The sequence below is a fragment of the Rhinolophus sinicus genome, chromosome X (genome assembly GCF_036562045.2).
Source record: "Rhinolophus sinicus isolate RSC01 chromosome X, ASM3656204v1, whole genome shotgun sequence".
Taxonomy (NCBI): domain Eukaryota; kingdom Metazoa; phylum Chordata; class Mammalia; order Chiroptera; family Rhinolophidae; genus Rhinolophus; species Rhinolophus sinicus.
Genome location: NC_133768.1, coordinates 13,995,249 through 14,009,725, shown reverse-complemented (window position 1 = coordinate 14,009,725; position 14,477 = coordinate 13,995,249). Strand labels below are relative to the sequence as shown.

General features: G+C 36.5%; 1 protein-coding gene across 2 annotated transcripts in view; it reads left to right on the top strand.

Moving 5' to 3' along the window:
- SCML2 (Scm polycomb group protein like 2) overlaps window positions 1-14,477 on the top strand; it is a 71,550-nt gene that overhangs the window by 42,977 nt on the left and 14,096 nt on the right. For both annotated transcript variants that reach the window (XM_019755382.2, XM_074323703.1), the window contains 2 exons: window positions 11,051-11,430; window positions 13,951-14,068. In XM_019755382.2, the coding sequence (XP_019610941.1) occupies window positions 11,051-11,430; window positions 13,951-14,068 (498 nt within the window). The remainder of the gene's footprint in view (window positions 1-11,050; window positions 11,431-13,950; window positions 14,069-14,477) is intronic.

Genomic DNA, 14,477 nt, shown 5'->3' with positions numbered 1-14,477 from the left:
GGATTGAGGTTTGGGGAGTGTGTGAACAGGACAGAGCGCCTCTGCTGCTGTGAATGGAAGTAAATACTGTGTCTCGGATGCTCAACTGCTTGGGCAATAGACATGATTTAAGGTTATGTTCTGCTGAGTCTGCTTGTGGTACTGAGGGGATCTACTCTTGAATAACTTTTCTTTAGAGACATCTAAATATTTAGAATGGCTGGTTCTACTGTTATTCAAAAAAGTGGCTAGGTGGTTTATCTTTGTTGGGATATTTTATATTTTTAATGACAAATTTGGTATTTATTGTAGAACATGTACAAAACAAGTAAAATGTAAAACTTGCTTATATTCTTGACATCTGGATATAATCACTGCTAATATTTTGGTATGTAAGCCTTAAGATATTTTAATTAAAAAATCAGGAATATTAATTGCCAATAGTCATTGAGACTGAGGATATCTTCAAAAGCATATATTGTATTCTGTATACACAGAATTGTATTGGTTCGGTCTCATCTTCTTAAGTATTCTTATTCTGTTATTCCAATAATTAATAGACATAAAAATTGTTATGATTGTAAATATTTGAATTATAGAAAATCCACAAGAAATTTAAAGAGTAAAGAAAAACTATCAGAAAATACTCCTCCAATATTTGATGAATTTTTTTCTTCTTAAGGGTATATTCAGTCAAGAGAATTGAAAATGCTAAAGCACCTAAACACTGAATTGTTAAGGACATGTTGATAATTTGTTTTCAGTTCTACTTTAAATGTTTTTCTTTGTGGGTACACGTAAGCTCCCTCAAATTTGAACCTGAAAAAATGTTTAACCAAACTATTTAATTCTGCATTTTGTTAAGTTTATAGAAGAAAATATTTTAATTAAAAGACCATGTCTTTTCATTCCCCCCGCCCCCATTAATTAAAAGTAGTACCCAGTTTAAGCAAATGGGCTTTTGGGTGAGATAGTCCTGAATTTGAATCCTAGTTCTCTCACTTTTAGACTAGATGTGTGATACTGGATTGGATGTTACTTATCTCACTGAGTCTTTCTTTATATGCAAAATGGAGATAATAATACTTGCTTTACAAAATCATAAAGACAAATTTTAATATATGCAAAGTCTCTGGCCCTTTTGAGGTATACGTAGTTCTTTTTTCCCCCCTCTTAGTGTGTTCTTTTTAATGAGGTGAAGTTCACATAACGTAAAATTAACCATTTTAAAATGCACAATTCAGGGGTACTTAGTATATTCACAGTATTGTGCAACTACCACCTCTGTCTAGTTCCAAAACATTTTTGTCACCCTAAAAGGAAGTCCAGTACCCATTAAGCAGTTGATCTTCATTCCCTTCTACCCCTCACCTCTGGTAACTACCAATCTGTATTCTGTTTCTGTGGATTTACCTTAGACATTTCATGTAAATAGAATCATAAAATATGTGATTTTTGTGTCTGGCTTCTTTCACTTAGAATGTCTTCAGTGTTTATCCATGCCACAGCATGTATCGGAACTTCACTTCCTTATTATGGCTGAATAACATTCCATTGTGTGGATGTACCACACATTTGTTTATCCATTTATCCATTGATGGACATTTGGGTTGCTCCACCTTTTGGCTAGTGTGAATACTGCTGCTGTGAACATGACCATACATGTACTTGTTTGAGTCCTCTTTTTCATTTCTTTTGAGTATATACTTAGGAGTGGAGTTGCTAATTCATATAAGGTGTGATAAAAAAATACGGTGAATATTTAAATAAAATTTATTACAGTAAAAGACACATTGCCACTAATCCCCCTCAAGATACTTCCCCTCCCTTCAAACACACTTATCCCATCATTCTTGCCACTTTCTGAAGCAGTTCTGCAAGTCTTCTTTCGTGAGTGTCTTTAGTTGTGCTCTCGTGGCTGCCTTGATGTCCTGAATCATTTTGACTTTGGGGGCAGAGCCAGAAGTTGCACGATGCCAGATCTGGTGAATAACATACATGAGGACACCGTCATGTTTTTATTTGACAAAGGTTGCTGTATACCAGAAGTGATGTGTGACACGGAGCATTGTCATGATGGAGGATGATTTACAGCACACTTTGAAACACTCCTTCTCTCAACCGTAGCTCACACCCGACTGCACCAAGCAAGTTGGAGCGTGTCACACACTGTTACTAAGGTTCTAGGTGCTGCTTCCCATATTGAAGATCCCTGCCTTTCCATTGGATGGCACTCGGCAGCAGCATTCACCATATTTTGTGATCACAACAGGGAAAGGCTCCGTATCACACATCGCTTCTGATACAGCAATTTCTGTCAAATAAAAACATTACGGTGTGTCCTCATCCACCTTATTCACCGGATCTGGCACCCTGTGACTTCTGGCTCTTACTCAAAGTCAGAATGACCATGAAAGGTAAACGTTTTGAATCAATTCAGGACATCGAGGCAGCCACGACTGTGCAACTAAAGACACTCAGGAAAGAGGACTTCAGAACTGCTTCAGAAAGTGGCAAGAACGATGGGATAAGTGTGTTCGAAGTGAGGGGGAGTATTTTGAGGGGGATTAATGGCAATGTGTCTTATACTGTAATAATTTTTTTTTTATTTAAACATTCACCATATTGTTTGATCATACCTCGTATGTTAATTCTATGTTTAACTTTTTCAGGAACCACCAAACTGTTTTCTATAGCACCTGCATCACTTCACATTCCCACCATCAATGTGTGAGGGTTACAATTTCTCTACATCCTTGCCAACAGTTGTTATTTTCCTTCTGTTTTTATTATAGCCATCTTAGTGGGTGTGAAGTGGTATCTCATTGTGGTTTTGATTTGCAGTCCTTCATTTTTGAGTAGAATATATTCTAGAAATTGATTTCTAAGTTGGTTGATTGGTATTTGAAGCAAAATAACTGTAAAATGTTGTGATCAAGCCATGGTAGTTTATTTACTGCATCACCTACCCAAATTGTTTCTTTGGGAAGTAAGATCAGGGTGGCTGGATGGCTCAGTTGGTTAGAGCGCAAGTTCTGAACAACAAGGTTGCCTGTTCAATTCCCACATGGGCCAGTGAGCTGAGCCCTCCACAACTAGATTGAAGACAACGAGCTGCCGCTGAGCTGCTGGTGGGGCGGTCGGATGGCCCAATTGGTTAGAGCATGAGCTCTTAACAAGGTTGGTAGTTCAGTTTCCGCGTGGGATGGTGGGCTGTGCGCCCTGCAACTAAGATTGAAAATGGCGACTGGACTTGGAGCTGAGCTGTGCCCTCCACAATTAGGTTGAAGGACAACAACTTGGAGCTGCTGGGCCCTGGAGAAACACACTGTTCCCGAATAAAAAATTGAAAAGATCAGGGAGAAAACTTGAATATTAAGCATTTATTCGTTTAACAAACATTCATTGTATGATCATTATACGGCAGGCCCTAGACCAGATGTTAGAGATATAACAATAGGACTTACATGGTTCCTTCCCATAAAGGAATTCACAGTGTGGTAAGACAGATAGATATATAAGTGAAGATGCTACAAGAGCTGTGCCAGTAGCGATAAATGCAGTATGTGTGGTATATGAGCATTGAGGTCCTATGGTTTGGGATCTTAGTGCTCCCAGAGCTGAATTTTACAGAGCTGGTACTTGAGCAGAGTTTCAAATAATGTATAGTAATTTATAGCATAGACAAGGGAGGGAAGGCCTTTCTTGGATCAGCCTCTGCAAAGGTAGTGAGGGTCAGAATGTTTGGGGTCCGGAGGCAGATGGTTATGGCTGAATCTATAATGATATTTGGGGAAGAGAGGAGTTGAGGCTGTGAAAATACATAGAGGGCCTTGGACACCAAGCCACGGAGTTCACATGGGTAATGTGGCATCACGAAACATTTTTCAGTGGAAAAGTGACATACAGTTTGTATTTTAGAAAGATCATGCTTTTGGGCTATAGAGTATGGATTGGAAAGGGCAGCCAGGAATGCCAATTAAGAGGCTAGCGTAGCTTATGTGAGAAGTCATAAGGTCCTGAACCAAGTCATTGACAGGCATAAAGAAGAGCACAATTGAAAAATACGTAGGAGGTAGGCTTGGGCAGACATCTGCAGGGAGGAAGAGCACAAAGGTTACTTCAAGATTTCTGATCTCTGATATTGGGTGAAAAAAGATAATGTCATTCATCAAGATAGAGCATATAGGATAAGTATCGGTAACTCTGCTTTTGGATGTGCTGAGTTTGAGATGCCTGTTTAGATGGCCTCGTTGGCTACTGAAAACACAGCTCTGGAATTTGAGACAGTCCTATGTTGGAGGGGCACTGGTGGCATGTGGACACTTAAGTGAGCAAGAGGACCTGAGAGCAAGCAATTTGGGAGTCATTATTATATGTAGGCAGTAGCTGAAATGAAGGAGTGAACTGAGGTACTCAAAACTCAGGGGGTGGGGTGGGGAGAAAGTGGCTAATCGTGGGGCACGCCACAGGAAATGTGACAGGAGGACTAGGAGGGAGGAGCTGTGTGAGACCCAAGAAAGAATTTTTAAAAGACATTATCAGAAGTGTTTAATGCTGGAAGTCAAATGAGATCAGGAAGAAGTGTCCGTTGTAAATGGCTGTTAGGAGGTCGTGGGTGACCTTCACACCCCGAAGTTCCCTAAAAAGAGCTGCCTGAAGTATAATTGCAGCGAGTTGAAAAATGAGAAAATGGAAGTAATAGTGAACTTGGGCTAGTCTTTCAAGAAGTTCGGTCATAAAGGAAAGGAGCAGAAGGAGCGAAGGTATTAGCTAGAGAGAATGTAGCTAAATGGGAGTTCCTTCTTTGGAGGAAACTTTGTCTTCACTGTTAGGCATTTACAACCAGGTTTCTCCAATATCCAAGCCCTTGGTGGAAGAGGACGAGGCACCTGCAGGGCTCGAGAAGTGCGTGTGACTATGGAGACAGGGTGGCGATGGCGGTGATGCTGCTGTAGTGACACTAACGTTCATCGAGTGGGCGTACGATGTGCCACATGCACAATTTCAATCATTTGCCCAAGATCTCATAGCTATTATGTGGCAAAGAGGGATTTGAACCTAATTCATCTGGAAGCAGTGTCCCTGCACTAGATAGTAAGAAGCAATGGAGAGAGAATAGGTGTGAAAGGCAGTTGATACCCGAGTCCCATGTCCATCTGATCTCTACCCCACCCCTTCTGAGAAAATTCATAGTCCTCAGTGAGCTTCTGGCTTCCAAATACCTGCTACGAGTGTCAGAAACATGCTTCCTTGTTTCTTTTTCTGCTGGGAACTACCCCCTGTGGTTTCCTTCAAGAGTTTTTCTTAGCTTATTTGAGGTTTTCTAAAAAGGATTTTTTATTACTGAAAACAGGAAATAAACATGCATTTAAAAGACTCTCAGTATGCTTATGGAAGGCTAAAGTCACTCTTATGTGACAGTAACAGCCCCTGGGTATTCAAAAGGCTAATGTCAGAGGAAAAGCAGACTGGCTGTTATGAAGGTTAAATTCCTGATACAAGGTTAGGCTGCTAGGATTGGATGGGTGGCTCCTCTGGTACAGGTTGGGGGAAGAGAGAGAGAAAATGGGGCATTTTTTGAAGACTCCTGTCAAGGGAGCCAGTGCTATGGCCTGGGCTGGCAGCAGGAGTGAGTGGAGGAAGCTCAGGGCTTTACACCTGCCTCTGCCTCCCCTTTGCTCTTATTGCTGCCCAGGACAGATTTTTTTGTGGCAATGTGGGCTCAGTAGAACAAGGAGCAAAACTCCAGGTAGAGAAGCGTTGGGTACTCTGACTTGAGTTTCTGTGAATACCAGGTTTCAAGGTTGGATAGTTTACGTGTAACTATCTCTGTCTCCATGTTTTTCAAAATTGAGGTTTATATTGTTTCTTTGGTTTTATAGTTATCAGTGTGAAAGCTCCTTAGTATAAATGATAGTTTCATTGTACATGCAGTTTTAAGAATAAGGAAGATAAGCATTTCTAAACTTGAAAAAGGTTCCAAAATCAAATGTTTATTATGACAGATGTTTTTTCTTTTTTACTCAGTTTTGGTTTCTCCAAACCATGTCCTGCTTTTTTGTTTTTGACTATTCAAGTTTTGATTTCATTTATTTCTAGCCTCAAATTCAGGGCATCTGTTAAGATAGTAATTTCTGCCCTTGTTGCTTGTTGTCATATGGTTACAAATAAAGCATTCAATCTATTTGAGGAAATTATATATCTATTTGAGATAGGAATTTTATGCATATACAAATACACACCTGAAATATGAACTGTATGACTGGGATCCTATTTATTTCTTCTTGATGTCCTAAATTGCTTAGTCTGATAAAAAGAACACTCTAGGTATTTAGTAAATGGTGAATGGAAAATCTGGAGAATAGTAAGCAACTATACCTCTATTAAGTCTTTTTAGATAAAAAACAAGATGCATATTAACATCTATCTCTATCTGTCTCTCTCTCTCTCTGTCTCTCTCTGTCTCTCTCTCTCTCTCTCTGTCTTTCTCTCTCACCCATTTTAGTTCCTGTTCAAGTCAGCCATGTGTTAGCTAAACTAGCACATGTGTAACAATAACTGGAAATAGGAGGTTGTTATTTAAGTATATTTTCTGTGGTAATTTTATGTGCTACTGTCTTCACAGTTCAGAGAAGGCACGCTCTACCTTTCAATAATAAAGCATCTTCACATGTCAGCAAAAATGTATATTTAATGAAAGTACTATTTGGAAATAAATATTAAATAAGGTTAAGTCCCCAGGCATGAAAAGTGTGTTTTTGTCTATGCTTAATGTTTTCTCCATATAAGTGTACCTCCACATCTGGTTTAAAACACATACACTCACACACAAAACCAAGACTTCCTCTGTTAGAGAGCACCTATTGACTATCTAGTGAAATATCACATAGGAGTTCATAAGGTTGTCTTTTGGGCATTTTTTTTAAAAACATGAACTTTGACTTAGGGAGTAAATTTAATAAGAGGACAGAAAGCAATGTGGCATATTAGAAAAGCATGCACTTAGGAGACAAAACTCTCTTAGCCAAATGGATGATCTTGGCTAAGTTACCCAACCTCACAAAGCCTAAGATTCCTTATGTATAAAGTGGGGAAACAGTATCTACCTTACAGTATGTTTGGGAGGATTACATGTGATAATGAATATTGAAGTGCCTAGCATGTAATGGGTGGTTAATAAATATTGGCATCTACGTTTTTTTCTTCAGTTCCCCTATTTCAGGCTTTCATGCCACCTCTTGCCTTTATATCCTGCTTTCTGATTGTTTCCCAAGATTTATTAATTTCTTTTGGATTTCTACAATTCAGTATCTTCTCATCTTCTGGACATTTTTCTGTTCTACCTGAAGATAAGCTGAGGAACCAGATAAGTTTAGTGTTAGGTATTCACACAAAAGTTTTATTAAAGTTGATTAGCATTATCCTTCTATATATTTCCCATACTTTTTTCAAAAAGATTTTTATTCACTTTGTAAACCACTGTGAATATATGCTTATAGTGCTATATATAGTTTTAACCTTGCCATTTAAACAAATCTATTTGAAATGGTTTAATTAATACTGAGTAGAATTTCAGCATGGTAATTATATTGTTTTTTTGATGGAGAGCTAATAGAAACAGGTAAAATATAATATATATAGTTTAATTTTGATGTCTAATATATTGATGAATGGTTACTCTTTCCTCTTTAGTTAAATTAGTTTAAAAAGTGTTTTTATTCTAGGTGCCAAGGATCTGGCAATAAACAAAACTGAGTCATTGCCTTTGAAAGCTCTTTCTAAAGTGAAAAAATGTTTTCATACATAAAATTTTTTATAATGCATTTTCTTACTTTGCTCATACATAGTGTATACTATACATCAAGGAGTTTTTATTGTAATAGAATGTTATGTTTTAGGGGAATAGTTGAAGCTATAGCTCAAATATTTGTTTTTCAAGATTAATTTCAAATGCAGTTTCAAATCCCAAAATTTTTAGATTAAATATTGATTGCGTTAAATTTGCCACATTCCACAAAGTTACTATTTTATTTATTATGACTTACTTATTGTATATAAAATATACTCATTTTTGGGGTATAACATCGACTTGCAGGTTTAAAGTATTTTTCATTAATTTAGTAAATATTGTTTGAGGACCACGTGTACTCCTCTATAAGTTCTGCCTTATACCAACCTGGCTCAAGAATTTAAACTCAGATCCAGAGCCCAATCTATTTCCTTTTCTTCATGCCGTGTATGCAGAGGTAGGGGCCAGAACTGGGGAGATGAATAGATTGGTCAAGCGAATGAGGATTTATTTGGATTTAGTAACTAGGAAGAGGTCATTAGCGACCTTGGAAAGAATTTCTTTAAAATATATTTGGGAGAAGAGACAATTATTTCAGAGGACTAAGGAAACAGAATAATAAGGAAATTGAAGTATCAGATATAGGGAATTGTTCGTATTTTGTTAGTAAGTAGAAGGAGGATTCATGCAAGGACTTGAAAGTATAGCAGCAACTAGGGGGTATAACTTCAAAATAAGGGGTGTGTGAGGGTTATAAGAGAGAGAGCAAGGAGTTGGGGATCAAGTGATTAAATACATGAAGAGAGAGGAGATAATTGAAACCATAATGTCCCGGAGGAACCAAAGAAGATAGTTATTAGGACATAAGTAAAAGGGAATTGGGCTTACCAGAGCACAGAGAAAACTTTTCATTCTATACAAGAGGAAGAGATGAGAATGAATGAAAATAAAAGTATTTTAAGGTGGAGAAATGGGATGGTTATGGTCACTCCTGAAAGGTAGTCTTTCATTTTCTCATACAGTAGAAGGTAAGGTCATTTGCTGAATGGAATAGGTGAGAGGGAGATGGGGACTGGGGAAAACGTTCTGCCAGGGAAACATACTTGGAAATCAGCGATTTTGCAGCAGTAACACCCCAGTTGAAGTTAATGTGGACTTTATAGTGATCGATAATATCCTATTGTTCTATACCAGGAGTTGGCGAACTACAATCCAAGGGCCACGTCTAGCCCATGTAGCCTGTGAGCTACCGTAAGAATGGTTTCTAGATTCATAAAAGGTTTAAAAAGATAAGCAAACAAAGAAGAATATGTGACAGAGACTATATGTGGCCTTCAAAACCTAAAATGTTTGCTATCTGGCCCCTTACAGAAAAAGATTGCTGACCCTTGTTCTGTAGCTCAGGACGAAAGAAAACAAATGCTAGTGTGATTTAGAGGTGGGAGCTGACATGCAGGACATGATCAAAGATGAAAGGGCGATAAAGTAAGGCATACTTATTGGTGTTGGTGGAGATGGACAGTTGGGTGCAGATTGATAGGGAATAAAGTAAAGCCAGAAGAAAGCCAATGGATTGGATTGAAATGAAAGGGAGAGGACTTATGGCTACATCTCATAATGAGAATAAAAAGCATGGTCAGTTGGTATGAGGCAAAGCTGACAGGTAAAGAAGTTGGAGGTAGAGAAAAGGGGCACATTTGGTTATCTTGCAGATAAAAGAGTTCCAGAAATTGCTAAGTATAACTATTTCACTGAGGACATGAAATCTCCAAATATGAGTTCAGGATGATGAAGTATCAGAGGTACTATAGTTGAATTCCTGAAGATGGTAATGGGGAGACTGTGTAAGAAGAAATAATGTGAATTAGGTTACTGGAGTTATTGAAGAAAGTGGAAGTGAGCATGGAGAATGAGGTAGATGATGGTAAAGAAGTAAGAAGAGACTGGTGTAAGTAGGTGGAATTACTGTAAGTAAGGGGGGAAAGTGAGGGTGGCAGTTAAGTGGTCCTCCACTTGTCCTGGCAGCTGAGAGAAGTCTGTTCCCTCCTCTTAGCTTGGTAAGTGATAGAAGGTAGATAAAAAGGCTGCAGGGAAGGTGTATTCTCTATGGGAAGTCAGATTTACACATAGTCTTTGAGTATGGGAGGAGCAAAGTTGTAGATTTGTCTCAAGTTGTAAAATGAAGCCCTGAAAATAAAAGTAGTTGGGTTTTTTTTGTGTGATTCCACTCTTGTAAATTTTTATTGTACTTTACTTTCACAAGAAAAAAATATAAGAAGAATCCATTAAATGTTAACAGAAATTCTCTGTTTTTTTAAAAATTAGTTTCAGGTGTACAAAACAATGTAATAGTTAGACATTGGTCATTTATATCCCTCAGACAGTGATAACCCCCCTCCCCCCATCTACTACCCCTCTGACATGGCATACAGCCATTACATTTCTATAAAGAAAAGTAGTTGATTTTTGCATAGATGTATAAATGTTTTACATACAGCTCTTCCTGTAAAGAATTTTTATTTGACATTAGTACTTCTTACTATGTATAAAATTCATTTTTTCAATGAAATTATTAAGGGATTAATACTAAAGATATCTCTCTTGACTGTGAACATGAAGTAACCTGGCAGGTAACCTTCGTTTGAAATATTTAAACTGTCTGAATTGGGCTACCAAGTAACTAGTAGATACCAATCACTTGGGCATGGTAGTGGTCCTTGCATGACAACATTAATGTAGAGTCAATATTGTAGTATATGAAGCTCTGTTATTAGACATACATATAAGGACATAATGTGCCTTAGCCATTAAAAATCCAGTGCGGGAGATTTCCCTCTCCTCTGAAAAATGAAGCAGGAGCAGTCGGTAGCTGCTTTATGTTTTTATATATTAATGGGCAAAGTGATTCCTGCATATGATATAATTGGTCAGCATTTTTCTAGAGGAAAAACTCTTTTCTATGCTAAGGACTAAAAATAGAAGCAGACAAAAGGTAAATTGCTAGAAATTTTCATGGTACTAATTTTGAAGTTACTGGCTCCTCTTGTAAAAAGCCTCTTTATTTTTTCTGGAGAATTAGATTATTTTCTGATAATCAGAAATCTTAAATACCTAAAACTTCATTTTAAATGGTACCTTTATTTTAAGTGGTTTTCAGTGAATAGCTTTTGGAATGTTTTTAAAGATTGAGTTAAATTTCTTTTCAGTCATAAGAAGACAATACCTTAATTGTGTCACTTACTTTATTTTTATTTTTGTATTGTGTGTTTTTTTCCTCAGTTCCCATTACAAAGAATATAGCCAAAACACAGTCGTCTACTTCCAAAGAGACCGAGCCCATTACAAAGAATATAGCCAAAACACAGTCGTCTTCTTCCAAAGAGACCCAGCCCAATACAAAGAATATAGCCAAAACACAGTCGTCTTCTTCCAAAGAGACCCAGCCCATTACAAAGAATATAGCCAAAACACAGTCTTCTTCTTCTAAAGTGACCCAGCAGTCAATGCAATCTTCACAGAAAACTGCTGTAGCATTACCTACACAGCAGATCAAGAAATCAGGTCGGACTAAACCACCTGCACGTACTGCAGTCCCCAGGAAGGGAATTTCTGTTAAAAGTCCCACAGCAAAGAAAAAAGGCACAAACACAAGAAGAAAGGTTAGTTGTATCTCCTACTAATTTGTATTATAGGTCTCTGTAGTGCCTTATTATTTATAACATACAGTTTAGGATTTACTAAGAGTATGATGAGGTCCTTCAGGAATGTAGCAAGAGTATGTATATAAGGCTCTTTAAGGCCTACATAGCTATCAAGATTGGTATTTCTTTTCTTGGGTAAACTTAAAACTTTGAATAGTGTTCGGCCTCTTCAAAACCACATTAAAAGTACAGCATGGGTATATTTATGTTCAGGCCAGTTTATTTAAAACTCAGTAAACTTTAAAAAAAAGCAGTATGGAGTAGATTTTACTGTACATAAATTATACCTTAGTAAACTGAGGGGATGGGAATCAGTGTGATAAATTAAATGATTCTAGAGTCACATCCTATTTAACTGACTACCCCAAAGAAAAAAATTCTTAAAACCTGAAAATGATAGAAAAAGCAGCTACCTGAAGACACTGGAGAGTAAATGGAAGCAGACAGACTCTGGTGGGGGCAAGCATACACAGGAGGAGGGTTGTTATACAGAATTCACTATAAATATAAAGACATAGAATCTTCCTAGATCTATTAGAACTTAATAAAATTTCAGTAGTATTATCTTAAACAATTCTGAGTTCAGCCATTTGATGCTAATAGGTATAACATTTCTGTTTCAACTTACCGTGTTTCCCCAAAAATAAGACCGGGTCTTACATTAATTTTTGCTCCAAAAGACGCATTAGGGCTTATGGTCAGGGGATGTCATCCTGAAGAATCATGCTAGGGCTTATTTTCTGGTTAGGTCTTATTTTGGGGGAAACATGGTAGCAGTATGGATCAAAATGGCAATACCGTTTTGACTTAATACTTACATTAATACGGATATTTTTATTTTAAAAATCATTCAAAATCTATAAATTAAAACTGAAAGTCAATAAAATAATATATTTCTTATATAAAATCATAAATGTTGAAAAACTCAAATAAGCAGGTTATTCTAATGTAAATCATTCGCAGATGAAAATTTTCAAATAAAAAATAAATTATAAAATTAAGAAAAGTTAATGAAATTTAAAGGGAAACAATATTTTAAATGCATTTTTTAAATTAAAATGTATCAAAAATGTCATGATTCATGTGTTTAATACATGTTTTCCAGCTGCTGAAAAAGTCTTTGTGGTTCGTTGGTATAATGATGAAAATAGAAGATAACTCCAAAATATATTTTTAATTCCTTTGTTTTCAAATTATTCCAATATTAATTTGACAATTTTGAAGATATCTTTTTGAAAATATTGTTCATATGGTGCTCAGGATGGGCAAGGGACAAATACTGTAATTTTTTGGATAATAAGCTATTTTGTTTCAAAGAAAGCATTTCAATTCACCGTCATCTTCTCCGGCTTCATTATTTCATCGTGAAAGGATGAAGACTCTCAGGCAGTCACCTATATCCCTGTTTCAGTACTGCCATGTGGTAGTTTAGTTTAAAAGTCTTTGAACTAGAGTAAGAATTATTCTTGCAATAGACTCTTTCCTTTGTTTTCTCCCCCCACCAAAGGATTCTAGAGGTATGGAAGAATATTTTCCAAATATAGGTGTACCTTTATCATGTTAATGCGAATATACTATTTTGGTATGTCATAAATCAAAGGATTCAGATTTCAGATTTTTAAAATACTGAAAGAACAAGAAATATCAACACTAATTGCGATTAAATACTTAAAAATTAACATGATTTAAAAATGCTGTGAACCCAAATGACAGTTATTAATTTAAACAAATAAAGAAAAATTCAACAACATTGAATGTTATCCTATTTTTTCCTCCTTTGTCCCTGCCTATTAAATATCCTGTGTTATTACCTTTTCTAGGCACAAGAGCCTCTTCTCTGATATTGGAGAGCTGTGTTTGAAGGAAGCTCCAAGAAAATCCCAAGAGTTGATACAAAACTCTAGTGATATTTAACAATGGCCAGAAGACATTTGGTTCTTATATACAATAGGCATAATTTTGTATGCAAGCCACTTGTAATTTTGTCAAAATCATATGTAATATGGAGAAATGCAGACTAGATACAGTAAAAACTAAATGACTGCTTTCTAAAGACAAATTCTGTCCTCTGCTTTGTTGAGAGGTCCCTCACCTTCATTTGGTGTATTGCTGTATTAGACTTATAGATGTTTCTTTAGCAGTGTGAAAAAAACTTGTCTTATAGGGAACCTCAAAAAATAAAACAAGTTACAGAGTGAACTATTTTGGCTAAAATGTGACCAGTTAGAGCACTGGGAATCATAGCCTCTTGGTCTCTTCCTCTCCCACCTGACCAGGTCATGGAGCACTCTGAGGAGAACAGTTTGGAAAGTACTAAGTTTGTGACAAACTCCCACGGCTTTTCAACCCTGAGGACTTCTGACAACTGATCATTTGTGAACCATTGATGCTGATAATTTTCTTACCTCCTTATGTAGCATTTTTTTAAAGGATAATGTATACTTTGTTTGTTTATGTGGTTGGTTGTTTTTTTTACAGGAAAAATGTATTCCTGTTGTGTGTTCTACTTCTTCAGTTTCTGTAAAGATGCTGATGAGAGGCCGTGGTGTTCCATATAAGGATCCCGTTCCTGGCTCACCTAAAATAATGTCTACAGGTAAATTAGTATATTTAAAAGAGTATAAAATTACTAACCTTTTATTCGGTATTATTTTCCGTGTCTGAACTGGGAATAAGAGGAAAAAAATGATGATAAACATTTCCTTTAGCATTTTTCATATTAAAAGTATTTTGAAATTCTCGCTGTTTATTTTGATGTTAAGGAAAAATGTCTAAATACAGGAGTCACTTGAAAATACAATAATACCCTTAAAGTTTTTTATCCATCTTTGTAAGATTTATAAAATTTACATCATTAAATCTATTCTTGTTTTCCCCTCTCTCATTTCACAATTTGTATTTTTTGTCTTACATGTATTTTTAAAGCTACCTCAAACTTTTTTTTAATGCCTTTAAAAACCTTGACAGATCATTGCCTGTCAAGGGACATGATGACTTGAAATTGT